Source organism: Heptranchias perlo, chromosome 6, assembly GCF_035084215.1.
Source record: "Heptranchias perlo isolate sHepPer1 chromosome 6, sHepPer1.hap1, whole genome shotgun sequence".
Lineage (NCBI taxonomy): Eukaryota > Metazoa > Chordata > Chondrichthyes > Hexanchiformes > Hexanchidae > Heptranchias > Heptranchias perlo.
The window spans coordinates 27,858,178-27,881,135 of NC_090330.1; the positions used below are offsets into that span (position 1 = coordinate 27,858,178).

A 22,958-nucleotide genomic window follows, 5' to 3' on the forward strand; every position below is an offset into this window, starting at 1 on the left:
CAATATCAAAATTTGCAGAGAAAAAAAGGAGTGAGTTAACTCTGAAGATGATTGTAATTAATGTCAGGAGGACATGGACAAGTTAGTGGTCTGAGCAGATTGATGTCAGATGAAACTTAATGTGGAGAAGTGTGAGGTGATACATTTTAGGAGGAAGAATAAGGAAATGTATTTGCACTAAATGATAAAACTTTAAGAGGGGCACAGACTTGGAGTTTTAAAATTGGGAGGATAAGTTGATAAAGCTGTTTATCAAAAGCATATAGGACCCTAGATATGGATATAGAGTTCAAAAGTAAAGAAGAAATGCTGAACCCATACAAATCATTTGTTAGTCCATTATCATGTCTAATTTTGGGTACCTTACTTTAGGAAGGATATCAAGGCCATGGAGAGAGTGCTGAAGAGATTCACCAAGATGATGCCATGGACGAGAGACTTTAGTTATAAGGAGAAACTAGAGAAAGTGTGACTTTTTTCATTCAAACCAAGAACATTAAGAGGGGATCAAATAGAGGTGTTTGAAGTTGAGAGGCTTTGATAAAGTAAATCAGGAAAACCTATTTTCATTGATCAGTAACCAGGCATATATTTAAGATAATCAGAAGAACCATGGGAAAGGTGAAATGTTTTACATAGAGGGTTGTTGGGACATGGAATGCCCTACCAGAATCCATAATAGCTTTTAAATGGGATGTGGATAAATATTTGAAGAAAGATTTAAAAGGGTATAAACAGCAAGAAATGAGTAATTAGCTCTTTGACAGCCTGCACAAGCACAATGTGCCGATTGGCCTCCTTCTGTTTCTATGATGAGCTTGCTTAAAAAAACACTTTGTCTTGGAAACGCAAGTAGACAGGGCTTCCCTGTACTTGTCCTAATGGTAATGAGAACATTTAAAAGGATTTTTTTGAGGATGGTTCTAGCAATACATTTCTTAGCCTTCTAAGGAGTAACAAACCTGATTCAAATACTAGAGTTGCTCATAGTATGTTGGATGATCTGTTCTATATGGAATATTATAGTACAGTACAGCTACAACACTGGCATTTACCCGACAATGTGGAAAATTGCCCAAGTATGTTCTGTCCACAAAAAGCAGGACAAATCCAATCCGGACAATTACCGCCTCATCAGTTGACTCTCAGTCGTCGACAAAGTGATGGAAGGTGTCGTCGACAGTGCTATCAAACAGCACTTACTCACCAATGCTCAGTTTGGGTTCCGCCAGGACCACTCGGCTCCAGACCTCATTACAGCCTTGGTCCAAGCATGGACAAAAGAGCTGAATTCCAGAGGTGAGGTGAGTGTGACTGCCCTTGACATCAAGGCAGCATTTGACCGAGTGTCAAGTCACATAGGCCAGACTGGATAAAGACGGCAGATTTCCCTAAAGGACATTAGTGAACCAGATGGGTTTTTACGACAATCCGGTAGTTTCATGGCTGATACTAGTTTTTTTTTACTGATACTAGTTTTTTTTATTCCAGATTTTATTTAATTTAAATTCCCCTGCTGCTGTGGCAGGATTTGAACTCATCACTCCGGATTATTAGTCCAGGCCTCTGGATTACTAGTCCAGTAACATAACCACTATGCTACTGTACCCAGTTAGGTTAGAGCTGTAGCTTTCTAGTTTTCGTCCCCTCAGCTGAGGTGTCAGTTTTAGCTCAGTGGTAGCACTCTAACCTCCTAAGTCAGAAGGTCATGTATTCAAGCCCCAGGCTGACACTTCAGTGCAGTACTGAGAGAATTCTGCACTGTCAAAAGTGCTGTCTTTTGAATGAGACGTTAAACCGAGGCCCCGCCCGGTCCCTCGGGTGGACGTTAAAAAATCCCATCGCACTATCCAAAGAAGAGCAGAGGAGTTCTCCCCGATGGCCTGGCCAATATTTATTCCCTCAACCAGGATCACTAAAAACAGATTATCTGCTCAGTATATTATTACTGTTTGTGGAGCCTTGCTATGCCCAAATTGGCTGCTGCTTTTCCAACATTACAACAGTGACTATACTTCAAAAGTACTTAATTAGCTATGAAGTGCATTGAGACGTGCTCAGGTCGTTAAAGGTGCTATATAAATGCAAGTTATTTTTCCTTCCTTCCTTCCTCCCTCCCACATTCCTTCCCTCCCCTTTTAGAAGTGGAAGTATTATGGCCTATTAATTGATTGTATTCCAGTGGCCAGACAAGCTGACGGTATTTTGCAGTCATGTGCTAGAAGCATCTTGTCTACTGAAGTATGTTTTTGTTTTAGTATTTTTTTGTTAATTTGGCATAATCAGTATGTTCCTTTCTCTGGTAGTGTGGACCAGTGACTTACCAACTGCTGTTCCTGCTATCTAATGATTCAGTAGCATTAATTTTGAGTACTAATTGACAAATGTATATTCAAACTACTTCTCTGTACTATATTGAAGGTTTGCCTTTTCCTTTTTAAACAGATTAACTTGCGACTAATCTTGGTGAGTGGAAAAACAAAAGAATTTCTGTTTTCACCCAATGATTCAGCAGCAGACATTGCCAAACATGTGTATGAAAACTGGCCAATGGGTGAGTAGTCGTTTTTTGACTTAGAACATTTACCTGTTTTACAGCCACTGAATCAAAACTGGTCCCATTTTATAGATGTACTACTCCATCCCCCATAGAATGTCCCAAGCTTTTCTGTAAACACTTTTATCTTCACGCTTCAACTGGATCCAGTTTCAGGAGAGCAATATCCATGCATCTCCCCTCCAATTATATATTTGGGAGGTAAACCGGTATTTCTCTGTAGGTATTTTGGGCTCTGCTTTTATATGGAAGCTGCAGACAGTAAACTCATGGGATTGGCATTCTTATCCTAACAGCAGTATTGTAGACCCAAATCTACAGTGCATGGAGTAGAAGTGAGGGATGGAAACCCGGTTTCCCTCCAATTATGTTCATTTAGTGACAAATACCATGCATTTATTTAATCCCAGTGTATATCTTCTTTATTGTATTAAAACTCAGGGCAAATTTTAAAATCTGAAAATTAAGGTATCAAATCTATTTTTAAGGCTACAGACATATTTGTGTTATGAAAAAGACTCCCTTTTGGTTCTGTATATATCTCTAATTCTATGGGTGATGCTGGAAATGTATAGGTTATTTATAACATGCAGATGTTTTTTAATAATGGAATAGGCAGATTAAGAGTCGTGAAAAGGCCACCAGGTATTTCTGAAGGTTCAGTTTTACAGTACATTTCAAATGTAATAAAATAGGGAAAAGCAAATTAATGTGGAAGTGTCAAAAGAATGTTGACCACAGATGTAGAACTATAAAAATGTATCAAATCCTCAGCAGGTAGCATCAAGAGCTTTCACTTTTTTTTCCTGTTGGTCAGAGCTAATCTCCAACTGGAGCCCTTCAATATGATTTTTGATTTGTATTTTATGTACATCACACAGGAATATTTGAACACATTTCAACACCTTTTGTTTTATTGAGTTTCATTACTGACACCATATTGTACGTGGAAAAATTGCTCCTGCAGGACATCTTCAGCAAAAGTAATTTTAGGTCGCTATATCTATACTTCAGATAATGTACTAGAATCTTTTTCTCATCAATGATATGTTATGAAAGTCAGTAACCTGGTCCTCACCACTTTACAACCACAGACTTGCAGGTAGATCTGAACAGACTGCGTGCGAGATGGCGATAGACTATTTTTATAGGCAATTTATTAGCAAATTCACAGATCTGGGATGTGATCAGTTAGGTACAATTATTTTTTTTCATTTTGTTAATCTCTAAGTAAAAAGTTTGTTGTAGATTATAGAAATTTCACAACAGTGAGAATTTCAAACTATTCTGCGGATCTGGCCAGTGAAAGGGTCAAAGGATATTTTCAGGTTACAGACCATAACAACTGCAACAAATAAGCACTATATTGTTGGTACGAACAATTTACTTTTTGAATTTTCCACATTGGCTGTGTGGTTCAGAACTGATGTGCCCTAATCACAGAAACACCTAACACTAATTCCAGGAAAGCCCAGCAATACAGTGGCATCATATTCTAGGTCAGGGAAAAAATGTAGATTCACAATTGTAAAGAGAATCTGTGACCAGCAAGTAAATTTGCAATAAATTTGTCTTAGCTAAATTCTCTCAGTAAAGACAGGATGCCCACAGTTATAGAAACCATGTCATCAGTGAAGTCAAATATCTATAGGTTTCAAACTAAAGGGATTGCGATTTCCTTCTTAATGAAATGGTTGAAATGGAAAATAATGTCAGTACTGTCACAGCAGTTATAAGAAAACACATCTGGTCTCGATTGAGGAGCTGTAAGAAAGCTGATATTGGGATTGACTGTGGAGCCAGTAGAAAAATTGTGAAATCTCTACGTTTTATTTATCACTAAGTCTTTTTCTGTGGCTCCAAATCTGTCGCATCATATTTTAACTGCTTTAGCCAGAGCCAATATTTTTTTCTTGCAGAGCTGACAAAATCTGTTCTTTTCTGTCAGGCCTACAATTTAAGTATGTCTCACACTTACTTGCACATGACATGTTTATTCTGCCAGTATATCTGAGTTTGGAGAGAACTGGAATTTGACACGATCAGGTAATGTGCTGTCTTTTTAAAAATGAGCTGAACAGCAAAATAAAGTCATAACAGTATACACTCTTATGGTATTAGATGTTGTCAAATGAGAATAATAGTGATAACATATTTTCCATCTTCACTGTATATCCTGAATAAATAAAGGAATGGTAATCTTATTTTGCTGCAGAAGCCATAAGGAACTGAAAGAGTTTTTTTTTTCCCCGTTACATATCACATTTTTAAGTTACTCGTGACAACTCTGTATTCATAACTGATACTATAATATAAACCTGCACTTCAGCAGTACACCATATATATTTTATGGTATTATCTGTTGTGAATGGAGAGTTGTCACATGAGTAACTTATAAATGTATCATCTGTGACTTCCCTCTTCAGACACTGGATTTCTTTCACAAATAGATACATTGGGCAGTATAATCAATCACAAGTGTGTAACATTGATGAATACTATACTATTATGGTGGTGCAGAGTTTTTAAGATTTGTAAACCTGTTATGTTTTCCAGATAAGCCCACATTGTACTTCAATAGCCTAAGAAGAAAACAATAGTAACTGATATCAAAATGCTGGTGGACAGTCATGATCTAGTTCAGTTTCAGACATTAATGCCAAAGTTATTTTCCTTAAGTGCCTTTCGGTATGGGAGGTGCTTTTTTTTGTAGCAGTGTTGCCTCTTTGGTACAAAACTAGTAAGCCTACTTTGCTGCTATCTCAGCCAGATGAGATTTATAGAGCTTCCCCAGAAGCCAGTAAAATTTTCAGTAGGGTTTTAAAATCCAATCACCTGGGATAGTGAATATCAACTTGCCTCTCTCTTTCAGATGCCAACAGAGCTTCTGTCTAGCATTTTCTGTTTTTATTTTTTACTGACTACAATAATTGTTTTGGAATGTAGAATGAGTTACATTATGGCTGTTGCATTCTTTCACATTGATGGAATAAACTAGTCTTCTAGTAATTCCACGGATATAATTGTATAGTTATCTAATAACAGTTTCAGGCAGGAGAAAACCTTCGGTCCATCTAACCCCCACCTATGGACAGTATTCCCGTGGTGCATTTCTAATAACTCTAAATTTCATTTGTTGACAAGAACCTGTCTAGTTCCTTCTCGAAACCCATTTAGGCTTCTTGTTCCATCATGCATGCCGGTAATCTGTTCCACATATTTGCTATCTCTTTGGTTTAAAAGAAGGTTATTCATGCCGTTCCAATTTGTTTTGTTATTGCCCTGAATTTAAAAATACCACTTTGTCTTTCAGATTGGGAAGATGAATTGGTCAGCAGTCCAAGCATTCTTAGGCTCATCTACCAAGGGAGATTTCTACATGGAAACGTGACTCTAGGAGGTAAGAAAAGTAATCTAAACTGTATAGCATTTGGGAAGGTTAAATATTAACGAAGGTCACTTGGAATTGATGAAAATTCTTCAGTACTATAAATACTGGCCAATCAGCATCAAGTTGCCCAGTCTTGTTGAAAGACAAATCCAATAAAATTGTGTTCATTTTAAATAATTATTTAAATTTCATACTCTCATTATTCATTAACTTTTCCTTTTTAAGATATACTCATGACTGTGACCACAATGCATTATTTCTCCTTATCCTCCCTGCAGCCTTTAATATCATTTGTTCCGCCTTTCTCCTCCACAGTTCCGCCTTTCTCCTCCACAGCTTCTCTTCTGTAGTCCAGTTCCATGGCACTACCATTTAAGGCTTTCCAGCACATCTGCAATGGCTTCTTCTCTGGCATACCATCTTGGCTCCCACCTATATATTGTACACATGCAGCCTCACAGAAACCTCACCTTCATCAATGGGATTAGCTTTCATATGTGTTATGACGCTTAGTTTTGCCCACTACTTTCAACTCAACAACTGTTGCTTTGCTATTTGAATGCCTGTCTGACATCAAGTTGTGAATCAGCCAGAACTTCCTCCTACTAGACATTGAGTAAGATTATAGCCATCATGTTCAGTTCTCACCAAAACTCTCCAACCTAGCCTTCCTTCCATACCCCGCCCTAACTGTTCACCCAAGCTAAGCCTTAACCTGCCCAACCTCTGCGTGTTGTTCATCCCTGAGCTCTGCTTCAAACCCTACATCCAGTCTAACACCAAGACCATTTATTTCCATATCCACAGTATAGCTTATCTCTTTGTCTCTCTGTTACCTTTGTTACCCAATACTTGAATTCTTTGACACACTCCTCACAGCCCACCTGAGCACCATCCTATATAATCTATAAGTAAAATTGAGGGATAGCAAAGGATATATTAATGACCTGGACTTGGGTATACAGGGCATAATTTCAAAATTTGTAGATGACACTAAACTCGGAAATATAGTAAACAGTGAGGAGGATAGTAGCAGACTTCAGGAACACATAGACAGATTGGTGAAATGGACAGACACATGGCGGATGATATTTAATGCAGAGAAGTGTGAAGTGATGCATTTTGGAAGGAAGAATGAGGAGAGGCAATATAAGCTAAATAGTTCAATTTTAAAGGAGGTGCAGGAACAGAGACCTGGGGTTTACATTCACAAATCTTTGAAGGTGGCAGGACAAGTTGAGAAGGCTGTTACAAAAGCAGATGGGATCCTTGGCTTTATAAATAGAGGCATAAAGTACAAATGCAAGGAAGTTCTGCTAAACCTTTATAAACCACTGCTTAGGTCTCAGCTGGAGTATTGTGTCCAATTCTGGGCAACATTCTTTAGGAAGGGTGTCAAGGCCTAGGCGAGGATGCAGAGGAGATTTACTAGAATGGTCCCAGGGATGAGGGACTTCAGTTATGTGGAGAGAGTAGAGAAGCTTGGATTGTTCTCTTTAGAACAGAGAAGGTTAAGGGGAGATTTATTAGAGGTATTCAAAAATTTGAGGCAATTTGGTAGCGTACATCAGGACAAACTGTTTCCACTGGCAGGAGGGTCAGTAACCAGAGGACACAGATATAAGGTAATTGGCAAAAGAACCAGAGGGGAGATGAGAATTTTTTTTACGCAGCGAGTTATGATGATCTGGAATGCACTGTCTGAATGAATAGTGGAAGCAGATTCAATGGTAACTTTCAAAAGGGCTTTGGTTGAAAAGGAAAAATTTGCATGAGTATGGGGGAAGAGCAAGGGAGTGGGACTAGTTGGATAGCTCTTTTGAAGAGCAGGCACGATGGGCCGAATGGCCTCCTGTGCTGTATGATTCTAGGAGTTGTGTATGAGACTGAGGCCAATGCAAGAGGTTTTGCAGGCAGGTCGGACCTGGGGTTTTGAGGGATACCAAGCTCAGCAGGCCTCAGCACTGAGTGGGGATAATGGAGCCAAGTCCCAGCTGTTCCATCGCTCAGGCTGCATTACACAGGCAGAATGTAAACTCATGGAGTGAAGGGCTCTGGATTAAAAACTGACCCGCAGGAAGCATAGGAGTATGAGAGAGAAAAGAAAATGTGGGAAGCACCAATTAGAAATGAAATCTTATTTATAGTGTACTGGTAGGAAATTCTTTCAGTGTTGTAAGAGCAAGAGGGTTATCAAATAAGATCTCTGAAGAGTTGAAGCTAAGGATGAACTAAAAATAGTTGAGGTATTAAATGATTGCTTGCTGGAGGTATTTATTAGAAAATACACTAATAGAATGCCAGCCAGAATATGAGATAGCAACAGAAAATGCTGGAAGCACTCAACAGGTCAGGCAGCATCTGTGTAGAGAGGAAGGTAGGGTTAATATTTCAGGTCTTGTGACCCTTCGTCAGAAACGGAAGATGTTACAGATGAACAGCATGTAAGGAGGAACGGAACCAGGGAAGAGGGGCTGAGGAAAACAAAAAGAATGTTCTGTGATTCGATGGAGGATAGGAGATAATTAAATAACAGAAGTGATAATGGTGTAAAACAAAAGGAGGCAATAATGAGTGAATTAGAGAAATAAAAGCTATATCCGAGACCCAGAGGATGTGTGAATGGTTTGAGCAGAAAATAGAACAGGCAGAGGGAAGCACGGAAAATCAGGAAAAAGCTCCAGTGGCCCGAGAGTGTGGTTGAAGAAAAAAGCAGGTTCAGACCACCCCACCGTACCACTGGGTTATCCCCATCCCAAACACCAGCCTACAACCTCTCCCATTACCAGCAGCTGCTGTTCGAGGGGAAAAGGGAGCTGTGGTTAAGATCCAAAGTTGTTAACTTCCTTCCACCCAGCTTCCTGCAAGGACTCCATTCCCTTCTCCCAGTTTCTCCATCTGTATAACATCTTCTTTGACAATGCCACGTTCCACACCAGAGCTTCCAAAATATCCTCAGCCAAGGATTCCCCTCCACCTTGTAGCCAGAAATCTTGACCGTGTGCGTCCCATTTTCCACATCTCCACCCTCCCCTCTTCTCCATCCCAGAACGATGATAGGGTCTCCCTTGTCCTCACCTTCCACCCCACCAGCCTCCGCATCAGATGGATCATCCTTTGCCATTTTCGTCACCTCCAACACCATCTCATCACCAAACACATCTTCCCCTCCCCTTTCAGCATTCTGAAGGTGCCATTCTGAATGCTTCAGCTGTGGCTCAATGGTAGCGCTCTCGCCTGAAGGTAGTGGGTTCAAATCCCACTCCAGTGACATGAGTAGATAATCTAGGCTGACACTTGAGTGCAGTACTGAGGGAGTTCTGCATCGTCGGAGGTCTTTTGGATGAGATGTTAAACCAAGGCCTCTCTCAGGTGGACATAAAAGATCTCATGGCACTATTTCGAAGAAGAGCACGGGAGTTCTTCCCAATATCCTGGCCAATATTTATCCCTCTACCAACAGGTTATCATGTCATTACCTCATTGCTGTCTGTGGGAACTTGTGTGCAAATTGGCTGTCGCTTTTCCTACATTACAACATTGACTACACTTCAAAAGTACTTCATTGATTGTAAAGCGCTTTGGGACTTCCTGAGATCATGAAAGGTGCTATATAAATGCAAGTTTGTTTTTTCTTTCTATTCCCTTTGTGACACCATGGTCCACTCCTCCATCACCCCTAACACATGCTTGCTTTCCGCAAGTGCAGGAGACACACCACCTGACATTTCACCTCATCCCATACCACTGTCCAGGGTCCCAAAATCGTCTTCCGATCGAGACAACGATTTACTTGTACTTATATACTGTATTCACTCCTAATGAATCTTATTGTACTCCTAATATACTGTATTTACTACTCATGATGTGGTCTCCTCTACGTCAGGGAGACCTAATGCAAAGTGACCAGTAGCTCAGGGTCGCGCTTGCGTGCGGAACAGATGTTCAGCAAAGTGATCACTCAATCTGTGCTTGGTCTTCCTAGGATATGAGGTTCTACAACTCAATTACTAAAGATCAATAAATGCTAGGGTTGAACAGTATGTACCTGAGGGTGCGAAGAAAGATTAGGGGCAAAATGTACAAAATATTAATATAGAGTCTAAAGAACAGTGGAACCTTGTTGATCAGCGGGTTATGATTAACGAAATAATTTTGCTTTTAACCATACTTGGATTTAACAGGAAGCTATACCAGTCCTAAATTCAAAGCAGTTGCAAACTTGCTTGTCAGAAATGTTTATTTTTTCAGACTTCACCTGCCTTGTAAACTACACTTTAACTGTGCTGTATAAAAATTCTGTGTAGGTTTTTAAAAAAACACAATTATCAAATGGCTCCCATTGGTGGCTCACTTGCATGGTTTTGTCCAGACAGGAATGTATGACTGCATTTGGAGATAGATCAAAAGCAGTCCTGCCAGTAAAGGTACAACAAACCGTATGTGGCTGAGTTACTATGACACAGTATTGATTTTAGTGACTAATGAGCTTGTATTGGTACAGGCTCAATCCATACATGGTAAATATATATTTGTATCTGTTTCCATGAGTGGTTTGTGCTGTGGAGGAAGGTTTCTGATGGGATTTTGAGAAGTATGCTGTCCTTGTTTTAAAATGCCTAATTTTTTTTGGCTTTGTTTTCTGGAAATTGCTTTCTGAAAATGTATTTACTGTTACATGGAGTTATTGATTTTGTCCTTTCTGTGCAGTTAGTCCTGTATTTGTCTCATGGCATTATTCAGGAAATCTATTCCCAGTCTTGCCCCTCCCCCCAACTTTTGTAAGTGATTCAATCTTGTGCTTTGTATGTTCCCTACAGTGCATTTTATTGCAGAACCATTGCCACGCTTTAAAAATGACTAATGTCTTCATTGGGATTTCAGCTTTCCTCTGCGCATAACTTGCATAGAATTTCATTCATGTTAGGGGGCACTTTCCAGTGTCAATCAAAGGACAGCATCAACTGCAAACTTGTAGAAGACACTCTCACTGCCAATAAGTGGGCAAGATGTAAGGGGGAAGAGAATGCAAAAGAATTGACCCACACTGTACGAGCCAATGGAATTTCTTTAATTCTTTTTAATTTTCCTCCCTCTCTGTCTCGCTCACACGCTCTCACTTACTCTCACTCCTTTAAATTTTACCAGGGTGCCACAGTGTGTTGGTGCTGCCAACCTAATGTATGATGGATTGGCAGGCATGGCTTAACATCTGTACTTTCCCACATGAAGTGCCTGATCTCAAATGTGCCTTTAGGAATGCAACAATCGGATTTTGAAGCTTCCGTTTAGGAAAAAAAAAATCATATTTATGCTTTGCTCATCTTTTTACCATACTTTTAGTAGGATGTTATTCTGGTAATATACTGGCAAGAGGGTCCTCAAAAAGAATTGAAATTGAAGTCCCTTAGGATGCAAGCGGGGTTGAAACAGAAGATGAATTAAAAGTAGTTAACGTAAATAATTACTTACTGGAAGAATTCACTAGAAAAGATACTAATAGCATGCCAAATCAGTGAAGTGTAAATGTGAAGCAGTCATGCTGAAGTTGTATAGTCCTTTGTCAGGCCAAACTTTTAGTATGTTCAGTTCTGGATGATGAAGCAAAAGAGAAACAACCAGTTCTGAAAAGGCAAAAAGATAACCCACATGCCCTGGTGTCAGAGGACTTGAGTTATGAAGAAAAGTTTGGAAAAATTGTTTCTTGAATGCTGTTGTAGCTGCACCCATCCAGGTAAGTGGTGAATATTCCATCATTTCCTGACTTGAGCCTTGCAGATGGTGAAGAAGTTATGAGGAGTCGGGAGGTGAGCCACTTGTTGCAGATACCGCTGGTACAGTTCAGCTTCTGGTCAATGATAACACCCAGAATGTTGATGGTGGGGAACTCCGTGATGGTGGTACCATTGAAGGTCAAGGGGAGGTGGCTCTTGTTTGAGATGGTCATTAACGTGGCACAAATGTTACCTGCCACTTGTCAGCCGAAGTCTGGATATTATTCAGATCCTATTGTAGGCTGGCATGGACTGCTTCATTATCAAAGCATGAATTAGAGTCTCGGTGCGGGGGATGGGGCGAGTCGAACAATGTTATGGAGGTGGAAGATGGCAATCTCGATAAGTAATTTTTAAAAATCCTGGAAATTCTTGCATTTGTATTGTTTGAAAACTTTGATTCTCTTTTGTCAATCTTTTTTTTAAACCAGTTGTAAGTTTGAAGGAGATGAGGTAGCTGAGTGATTTGAGGCTGTTTGAGTCTGATATGTGATGTTTTCCTTGCAGCATTAAAGCTTCCTCTTGGTAAAACTACTGTGATGCATTTGGTTGCAAGAGAGACGTTGCCAGAGCCAAACTCCCAGGGTAAGTAGCTATTAAGCTGCGCCTTCCTTTTCAGTTTTTTTTTAAGGGAACATTCATATTTTTAAATATATTTCAGTAAATTAAAATGTTTTTTATTTTTATATATATTTATAAAAGCACTCTCAGGTAGACGTAAAAGATCCATGGCACTTTTTGAAGAGGAGCAGGAGTTATCCTGGCTAACATTTATCCCTCAAGCAACATCACAAAAACAGATTATCTGGTCATTTAACTCATTGCTCTTTTTGTGACTTTGCTACCTTATTGTGTGCAAACTGGCTGCCATTTCCCTACTGACACTTGAGAAAAGTATAGTTTTTTTTTGCTGTTAGTGCCTACTACAATCCCCCCCCCCCCAACTCAAAATTCTATATATAAAATAAGACTTGTCATAGTTGATATTTCATAGTAACTGTAATGTCGCTGACAGGGAGCATCCCTGTATACCCTGGAGCGGCTCCACAGTAAACATTGGGGGCAGAATTCCAGAGAATCAGGTTATTGACTAGGGATGTGGCATGCACCACCCTTTCCTTCCTTCCCAATTCAGAATTTAATTACATTGTCTTTAACATTGTAGCTGATCACATAAAATCCACAGTCAGTGGATTCCTTCTAGTAATGGTGTGTGTCTGGTGGTGGGGTGGGGGGAAATAGTGGTGTTTATTACCTGAACGTGACATGCACGTGCTGTCTACATGTTGAAGTTCTGCTATCTGCGTTGCAGAGCAAAAAGGTATGGATTCAACCCATGATTTTCCAGATAGTTTTATCTCAACTGTGGTATGGTAGGAAGTGGAAGCCAGGCACTTCAAGATGGTGAGGAGTGGTGGGCAGTTGAAGAAAGGGAAATTTATGAGTCAGCCACTCAAAGCTGTTCTCTAGCCTGTTCTCAAAAAAAAAAGTCCAAGGATTGTTTATCTGTTCTTCACCCAGCGGGGACTGTGTAGAAGTAAAAGCATTTCAGGCGAAAAAGGAAGTTGGGGGGGAGGGGTTGGTGGGTGGAGAAGGAGGCATTTTCTTGATTTTGCTTCTCACCAAAGCTTTTGTTTAATGTCTGTAGGTCAAAGGAACCGTGAAAAGACTGGAGAGAGCAATTGTTGTGTGATTCTGTAAATACTTCCACTTCTTTCTGCTAACCGTGATGTAATATAGTCCTTGTCTTTCATGCTGCTGGTATAGAAGAGAAGTAACGTTGCTTCAAGGACCCTTTTTAAAAACAAATCTGATTGTCCATGAAAACAATATTAAAAACTGGAGCATTACTATTTGATTTGTTTTAAAGCTGTTCTCTGTTGTAGTGTTCACTTTTGTTTTTTTCCATTATTTTCTATGGTATGTATGCCTTCTACAGTTTCTGTATTTATTTCCATATACAGATAGGCAAAATTAAAGTGAAGTATTTTTACAGCACGGAACCCATTCTGTTATCACCGGGCTTTATAGAGTTGAAAAGTGTATATCAATGCTTTTTTAAAAATTAGAATTTTTTTTAAACCCAAACACTTCCTGGAGGAAATTTGCACTGCTGATGGCAGTGTCAATGTTGTCTTTTTAACCAGATGATGAAACCAGATTTACTAAAAGATTAAATTACATTGAAGACTTGGCAGATAATTGTGAGATGATTTTTGTTCCTCAAACCCTCAACAATCTCTTGCAAGTTCCATTGTCATTAAAGTACGAGTATGTCTACTGTTAAGAATAAGATAAAAATGTGGATGTGCCTATATTTTGATGGTTTGTAGGTGTTTAATTTCAAAGATTCTCTCTTTATGCACTGTGATAATGTGGCATTACCTACATCAGCTTATTTTGTTGCATCAAGTAAATCTTGCAGCATACACCAGTGCATTGAGTGCATTTTGTAGCCTTAATGTGAGAGGGGGAAGCTTTGCTGAAGCTTCTCGCTTTCTTACTGCTGTGTACCATTTACTGTATTTGTGGTAGAAAGCCCCATTAATCATCTCGCCTGTATTAATAATGTTCTTATCGCATAACCTTACTATTGACGGTCGGGCTTATTTCTAACCTATTACAAATTTAAAATCTAATGAGAGGAAGTCACTCATTAAGCATAGCACATTATTTTGTTCTTTTTCTGTACCATGATTAACTGTTTTAGTACTTGTAATAATTTGCATTTCTGTATTTAGTGCTTGCAATTGTACAAAAGATGGGGAAACTGAATTATCAGAAAGACCTAATTTGTTGTGTAAGTTGGCCTTCCCTTTCCTTTTGTATAAATTACAAATGATATGCTAATTAAAACCTAGAGAATTTTGCACAGCACTGAAGCATGAGCTACTTTCATCTGAACCTGTAAAAAAAAATAAAGTTTTTATATTTTTCAGTGGGGGGTGTTTCTTCCCAACTGAATTACAGATATGTGTAGAATATATTTAATAAGAATCTTATACAGTACCTGAGTATAGAACTTATTAACAAGTATAGATTTGCTTGTAGTATAATAGAATATTCCATGTAAGTAACATTAGCAACTTTAAAAAGTCACAGGTTGACATTGTGTTCTGTATCTAATAAAAGCATCTGCCCAGATTGAACTCAATGGTATGTGTCATAGTTTTTCAAATGGTAGACATGATATAATCTTAATTGTTTTTTCTTTTACCTGTGTTTATTGCTTTTAAAATGCTTTACATGCTATAGTTCTTACAAAATATTGTTCATATTGATCAGGATCAAATTTGTATAGAGCTGAGTTTTGCAATGATTGTAAATATCACTGAACATTTTTCTTTCTGCAACCTGTACTGATAGATTACTTCTGTAAACTAAATAAAAGAATATTGCAGTTCATGCAGTGGATCCTACTGGGTATTATTTCTGTGGTTACACTACCAGATGTACTTTGAATATTTTTAATGCCGTTTATCCAAAGAGGAGTCTAACCTGTTTTCTTGCCAGCTTGTTGGCTAGTTTACATTTTATTTTGTCTTTTTGAGAATTCTTATGCTCAACAAGGTGTCGCCATTGAGCAATAAAATATTTTTGCGCCAAGTCATATCAACTACAGACAGATAGACAGTAAAGGCCCACACTCCACCCCTGCTCTGCTACTGTAATATGCCCTCAACTTCTGAATGACCCCATTCCACCAGTGTGTCATTTTCACTTCCTACATCAGCAATCCTTGAGGAATCAGTTGCATCAGTGCATTGCCAAAGCATATAGGTTATTCAGATTTATTTCACATTCTTCCTTGAGGGTTGTAGGGCTGGAGGAGGTTAGAGAAATGGGGAGGAGCGAGGCCATGAAGGGAGTTGAACACGCGGATGAGAATTTTAAAATAGAGGCATTGGTTGACCAGGAGCCAATGTAGGTCAGTGAGCACAGGGGTGATGGGTGAACGGGACTTGGTGCGAGTTAGGAAAAGAGCAGCAGAGTTTTGGATGAGTTCAGGTTCATGGAGGGTGGAAGATGGGAAGTCGGCCAGGAGAGCGTGGGAAGAGTCGAGTCTAGAGGCAACAAAAGCATGGATGAGGGTTTCAGCAACAGAGGGATGAAGCAGGGACGGAGACGGGCGATATTAGAGGTGGATGTAGGCCGATTTTGTGATGGAAAGGATATGGGGTCAGAAGCACAGCTTTTCAAATAGGACGCCAAGGTTGTAAACAGTCTGGTTCATCCTGAGAGAATGGCCAGAGAGGGGGATGGAATTAGTGGTAAGGGAACGGAGTTTGTGGCGGGGGCCGAAGGCACTGGCTTTGGTCTTCCCAATATTTAATTGGAAGAAATTTCGGCTCAAACAGGATTGGATGTCGGATAAACAGTCTGACAGTAGAGGTAGTGGAATGGGGTCGAGAGAGGTGGTGATGACGAAGTGGAGCTGGGTGTCGTCAGCATACACATGGAACCTGACGTTATGTCTTCGGATAATGACCACGGTGCACTAGGACTCCTCATCCTCCCCAACCTCTAGCCGTTAACACGATCGACCACGCCATGCTCCTCCAACACCTCTCTGTAGCCCAGCTCACTGCCTTTGCTTAGTTCCACTCTTACCTATCCAATCGTAGCCAGAGTATCTCCAGTAATGGCTTCTCTTTTCATCCCTACATCATTATCTCTGGAGGCTCCCAAGGATCTATCCTTGGTCCTGGTCTCTTCCTCATATATGTGCTGCTGCTTGGTAACATCATCCAGGTCAGCTTCCATGTGTACACTGATAACACCCAGCCCTACCTTTTCTTCCACTGTCTGTTATCCAGTCTTAGACGATCCACAATATCCTTGACACTAATTCCATCCCCTTCCCAGCCACTGTCTCAGGTTGAACCAGATTGTTCGCAACCTCCGTATCCTATTTGTCCTCAAGCTGAGCTTCTGACCTCCACATCCTCTCCATCATAAAGACTACCTTCTTCTACCTCTATAACAGTACCTGCCTGCACCCTTGATTCAGCCCATCTGCTGCTGAAACCCTCATTGCATGCCCTTGTTACCTCAAATGGAATATTCCAATGCTTTCCTGGCCAGCTTTCCATCATCCATAAACTTCAGCTGATCCAAAACTCTGCTGACTGTATAATTTACCGCACTAAGTCTCACTTGCCAAACACTTCTATCCTTGCTGACCTACGTTGGCCCCAGTCCCCCTATGCCTCCAATTTAAAATTCTTATCCTTGTGTTTAAGTCCCTTCGTGGCCTTAACCCTCCCTATCTCTGTAACTTCCTTTTCCTACAATCCACCCCCCAATCTCTCCATTCCTCTGACTCTGGCCTCTTGTGCACCCTTCACCAATGCCTTCAGTCTAGGCCCCATGGTCAGGAATTCCCTCCATAAACCCCTCTTCCTTTAAAGACCCTCCTTAAAACCCACCTCTTTGACCATCCTTCCTAATATCTCCTTTGACTTGGTGTCAATTTGTGTCTGATTATGCTTCTGTGAAGCGCTTTGGGACATTTTTCTATGTTAAAGGCACTAAATAAAAACAGGTTGCTGTTGCTTAGTAAGATTGAAGTTTTAAAATCATGGAGAACACTGTTGGAGTGGATGTTAAATCCTTTTATGGAGAAACAGGAAATACATAAACTAAGACCCAGCTATAGTTGAAAATTAACTAAAACTGCTAACAAGATGGAACGTATGCAGTCATTTAAAGCATTCAAAAATAAACAGAGACTATTTCAGCAGCAATTGCAGGAATATCACCTTTCTGCCAAGACTGGAGGGAAATAATCATACTGGATCCTAGACATGGACCAAAATAACAGGGTCAGATGGATGGGCTGAATAGATCCTTTCTTGTGTTTGTAGCACAGTGCTATGTTGTGCAGTATGAGAGACTGCCATACCAGGGTTTTAAACTTTATTATTCACACAGTTAAACTTTGTGTAATTCTGAGCTTTAGATATATAAATAAAGCCAATTAGAAGTTCAACAAAAATTGTCACGTATGCTTTGCAAACTTTTACTTTCTATTAATGTATTCATTTTTCCTTTTGATCTACTAGACCACAAATTCTCAGTCAACCTGAATTCTTCCTGTTCTCTGGGTGAAATGTAAATGATTACAAAGATAGATTTTGTGGACTTCGTACACTTTGCAAACTTCTTGTAAAAACATCCCTGTAGGTTTGAAAGACTGGTTCTGTATTTCACATACTATAGTGTTTAACAGGAATGAGTTGAATTTCAAATGATTTTGTTTTTATCAAGTGTTCTTAATTTTTTTTTAAATTGCAGCCAACACACATTGAAAGAAGGTTTTCTAGTGGGGCTGTCAAGCCTTAAATATTGTGTAAGTTATTTGAAATAGAATGCACGTTGGTACCAAAATGTTACAAACTTTCCCGCTACCCCCACACTCAGCTCCACAGCCTGTTCATATTATCTGAGGACAGTCAGTGTTTAGATTTGTGTGTCCATTTTGTCTATGCTTGCTGTCAAAGCTTTCTATCGTGAGGGTTTCCTCGCCTCATGTCTGAGTCTGTTGTAGACTAATTGATAGAGATTAGTCAACAACTCCATTATCGTTGTATCATGCGACTACCAGGATGGTAGAAGGCGAACTAGATGGACCTTGGTCATTTTTTGTCTAACAATTCCCATGCCCACCGGCCACTGCATTTTTCATAACTACAACTTGCATTTATATAGAGCCTTTACCATTGTAAAACGTTCCAAGATGCTTTACAGAAGCATTATCAAACAAAATTTGACCACAAGCCACATAAGGAGATATTAGGATAGGAAAAAAAGGATAGAGAGGGGGAGAGGTTTAGAGAGGGAATTCCAGAGCTTAGGGCCTAAAAGTGCAAGGAGCTCATGGACTTCTTTATCACTAAGATTGAGACCATCCGTTCAGCTGCCTCTGCCGCTTCCCTCCCTTCCCCTAGCCCACCAACTCCATGTTTGAATCCCTCTATCAGGTTTCTGCCCCTGCCACAGTACTGAAACGGTCCTGATCAAAGTCACATGATTTCCTGTGTGACATGGAATTGCAGGACACATGGGCACAGATTTGGGAAGTGGCAACACGTTCAACGACTTCGGAGAGGAAAGGGAGGTTGGAGATGGGACAGTAGTTTGCAAGAACAGAAGGGTCAAGGGTGGGTGTTTTGAGGAGAGGTGTGATGACTGCAGATTTGAAGGGAAGGGGGTCAGTACCCGAGGAGAGTTAACAATATCAGATGACATGACGATAGTAAACTATCCCCTCTCATCTTTATCATAGAAGTTACAACATGGAAACAGGCCCTTCGGCCCAACATGTCCATGTCGCCCAGTTTATACCACTAAGCTAGTCCCAATTTCCTGCACTTGGCCCATATCCCTCTATACCCATCTTACCCATGTAACTGTCCAAATGCTTTTTAAAAGACAAAATTGTACCCGCCTCTACTACTGCCTCTGGCAGCTCGTTCCAGACACTCACCACCCTTTGAGTGAAAAAATTGCCCCTCTGGACCCTTTTGTATCTCTCCCCTCTCACCTTAAATCTATGCCCCTCACCTTAAATCTATGCCCCTCACCTTAAATCTTGACCTGTCTGCAGTCTTTGACACTGTTCACCACACCATGCTCCTCCAACACCTCTCCTCCATCACCAATACCGCCCACTTCCACCTCCTCTGGGTGGGACTACGCTCACCTGGTTCCATTCTTATCAATCCAGTCGTAGCCAGAGAATCACCTGCAATGTCTTGTCTTCCCGCTTCTGCACTGTTACCTCTGGAGCCCCCGAAGTGCTATCCTTGGCCCCCTCCTTTTTCGTACCTACGTGCTGCCCCTCAGTGACATCAACCGAAAACACGACGTCAGATTCCACATGTATGCTGATGACACCCAGCTCGACCTCACAAACACCTCCCTCAACTTCTCCACTGTCTCTTACATGTCACATTACTTGTCTGACATCCAGTACTGGATGAACAAAAATATCCTCCATCTAAATATTGGGAAGACCAAAGCCATTGTCTTTGGTCCCCACTGCAAACTTTGTACCCTAGCCACCGACTCCATCCCTCTCCCTGGTCACTGTCTGAGGCTGAACCAGACCGTTAGCAACCTTGCCGTCCTGTTTGACCCTGAGATGAACTTCCGACCACATATCCACTCCATCACCAATACCGCCCATTTCCACCTCCGTTATATCGCCTGTCTTTGCCCCTGCCTCAGCTCATCTGCTGCTGAAACCCTTATCCATGCCTTTGTTACCTCCAGACTGGACTTTTCCAACGGTCTCCTGGCCGGCCTCCCATCTTCCACCCTCCATAAACTTAAGCTCATCCAAAACTCTGCTGCCCATATCCTAACATGCACCAAGTCCCTTTCTCCCATCACCCCTGTGCTTACTGACATATATTGGCTCCCGGTCTGGGAACGCCTTGATTTTAAAATTCTCATCGTTGTTTTCAAATCCCTCCCTAGCCTTGCCCCTCCCTATCTCTGTGACCTCCACCAGCCCTACAATCCTCCGCGATCTCTGCGCTCCTCCAATTCTTGCCTCTTGCGCACCCCCAATTTTAATCGCTCCACCACTGGTGGCCATATCTTCAGCTGTCTAGGCCCTAAGCTCTGGAATTCCCTCCCTAAACCTCTCCGCCTCTCTTCCCCTCTCTCCTCCTTTAAGACGCTCCTTAAAATCTACCTCAGTGACCAAGCTTCCTGTCTTAATACCACCTTATGTGGCTCGGTGTCAAATTTTGTTTGATAATGCTCCTGTGAAGTGCCTTGGGAATGTTTTACTAAGTTAAAGGTGCTATATAAATGCAAGTTGTTATTGTTTTAGGCAGAAGGCGGCATGATTTGGGAAGGTGACAACACGTTGAAGGGACGTTTGAGATGGGGTGGTAGTTTACAAGGATAGAAGGGTCAAGGGTGTTTTTTTTTGAGGAGGCGGGGTGATGACGGCAGATTTGAAGGGGAGGGGGACAGTACCTGAGGAGAGGGAACCTTTAACACTCAGTTAATATTGGGTCCAGGAGGGAAGTTGGGGTCAGCAGTTTGGTTCCTAATGCATAAGCATTGCCTGGTTACTTGGCTCCTGCAGCCAGTAGGTAAAGAACAGCAGGTGTGAGAAACGTAGTGGAGCAGCGGCACTAAGTGAAATACATGTGAAAATTGAAGTTTCTCAGTCAGGTCTTCTGCTCATCTTAAATACTGCAGAATTTTGAAACATAGGAACGCTGCTGAGATTACCTTCAATTTGCGCTGAAAGGGTTTTGATTCTTTTTCAAGCAAAGCAGTAAATGGATTTTATGAGATTCCTGAATGATAACTTTGATATGGAGGGCTGGATGAATAGAGCTTTGAAGGACGTGTCTTGAAAAGTAGTGATGCCACATGCCACTGATGAAATTGCAGCTGTTCATTCAGGACGTCAACAGTGCAAAGGTCTGTGTCACCTTTACCTGTTGCTGCTTCTGAATGATCTGCCTGATTGATAAATAATAAGGGTGGCATAGAATACCGCAAATTATTTTTTTAAAAGAACACCTGACTGCTATCCCTGCAATAACGGGCAACGTTCTGATGTTGCCATTTACATCTCCTCCAGACCCATCTTTTGTTTTTTTACTTGTCCCATTACCACCCTCCTTGCCTTACACCATCATCCCTTTTGTCATTTAATCACTTTTGCCCTCCACCCTATCAGAGACCTTCCCTTTTGTTCTTTCTTCCTCCCCCCCCACTTTCCCTAGCTCTGTACTTGCTTAAAAACTGTTTAATCTTGAACTTCTTCCAGTTCTGACGAAAGATCATAAACCCAAAACATTAACTCTTTTTCTTTCTCCATAGATGCTGCCTGACTTGCAGAATATTTCCAGCATTTTCTGTTTTTATTTCAGATTTCAAGCATCCGAAGTATTTTTCTTTTGATTTTGGGCAATATCATATCTGAGCTGCACCTCAATTTCAGCATGCATACATTATTAATTTTTTTTATATAAGGATTGCATTTCAGCTTACTCCTGTGATCAGCGATGCCAATCATTGGGCTGTGTGTGTAAGTTACAGCACTCAGCTGCATTCTGTAAGTTTGAAAGCTGTTTGAAAGCTGTTTTCAATTTGTTTATGGACTTGTGGTGGAAGTCCATTTGTTGGTATGCAGTGACCAGGGAGAGAGCCTACACCATCCAAATCAGACACAGGGAATATGAGGACCATTTTTAATGATTAGTAAGAGTGGAATAGATTTCAAATCCCAGACTGGGGACTGCTGGTCAGATCCATCCGAGAGCACAAAAACGCAGCTTCCCATGCCCGTTCCTGCAAATTGCACTTTAGTATCCTATAGTTTTTAAATATTTGGAGTTTACAATGGTTTTTGTTTCTAATACAAAAAATATCCTTATAGGACAGGATCACAAGAGCAGTGTGTTCTATGGGTTTTAAAAACAGAAACTATTTGAAATGTACAACAGCTTAAGCGGCATCTAAAAGAGACCCTTTGTCAAATTTGAAGGTTGGGAGTTGATTTAATTGACTTCCCTTATCCTTCCTGTAGATATTTAAAATAAAAAAACTTCAATTTAGAATGTTTAAATCAGCATACCCTTAAATCAGTTCATACCCTTTAATCAGTTAGCCCTACTCCCCACTTGCCAGAGCTGCTAATGGGGTACATTACAGGGAGAATTGCAGTAGTGAGCTAGTTTTGTCTGGTTAATGTGGAATGCACTGCCAGGGTTTTATTGTTGGCACATGTTGTAAAAGTGTTTCCCTGCACTAACCAACATGGTGTATCTGGAGTTAAATTCCCAGTGGAAGGAACTGGATCCTGTATTCAAGTCTGTACAACTATTTTCATAAAAATATTTAACTGTAGCAGGATAAATTACTTCTGGCTTCAAAGGCAGGGATACAGTAGACTGAAATATTGGAAAATTACAACAAATAGAACATCGGAAATCAACATTTTCTTGGGGGGGGGGGGGGGTGGTGCCCCCTCCCGGAAATAAATCTCATGCCTTTACCATTTGCATCTCTTTCAATAAATCCTAAAGTTTGTTACTGCTGCAAACTGAACTTTTGTGTACTTTCTTTTTTTCCCTCCAACAAAATATTATCAAATGTTGCATTTAAGTTATAAGCCCACGTCACACTGCTTTTTCAAAGTAACTACTTGTTTCCACATGGTATAAGCCTATAGTCAGAGCTGTGGTTAAATTGTCAGCTT

At 40.6% G+C, this 22,958-nt stretch overlaps 1 protein-coding gene across 1 annotated transcript in view; it reads left to right on the forward strand.

The window, feature by feature from the left end:
• Positions 1-15,127, forward strand: part of ubl3a (ubiquitin-like 3a) — a 77,346-nt gene extending 62,219 nt beyond the window's left edge. Inside the window, exons 2-5 of the mRNA XM_067985991.1 lie at positions 2,446-2,554; positions 5,871-5,957; positions 12,230-12,307; positions 13,371-15,127. Of these exons, the coding sequence (XP_067842092.1) occupies positions 2,446-2,554; positions 5,871-5,957; positions 12,230-12,307; positions 13,371-13,423 (327 nt within the window). The 3' untranslated portion in view covers positions 13,424-15,127. The remainder of the gene's footprint in view (positions 1-2,445; positions 2,555-5,870; positions 5,958-12,229; positions 12,308-13,370) is intronic.
• Positions 15,128-22,958: the final 7,831 nt, after the last annotated feature.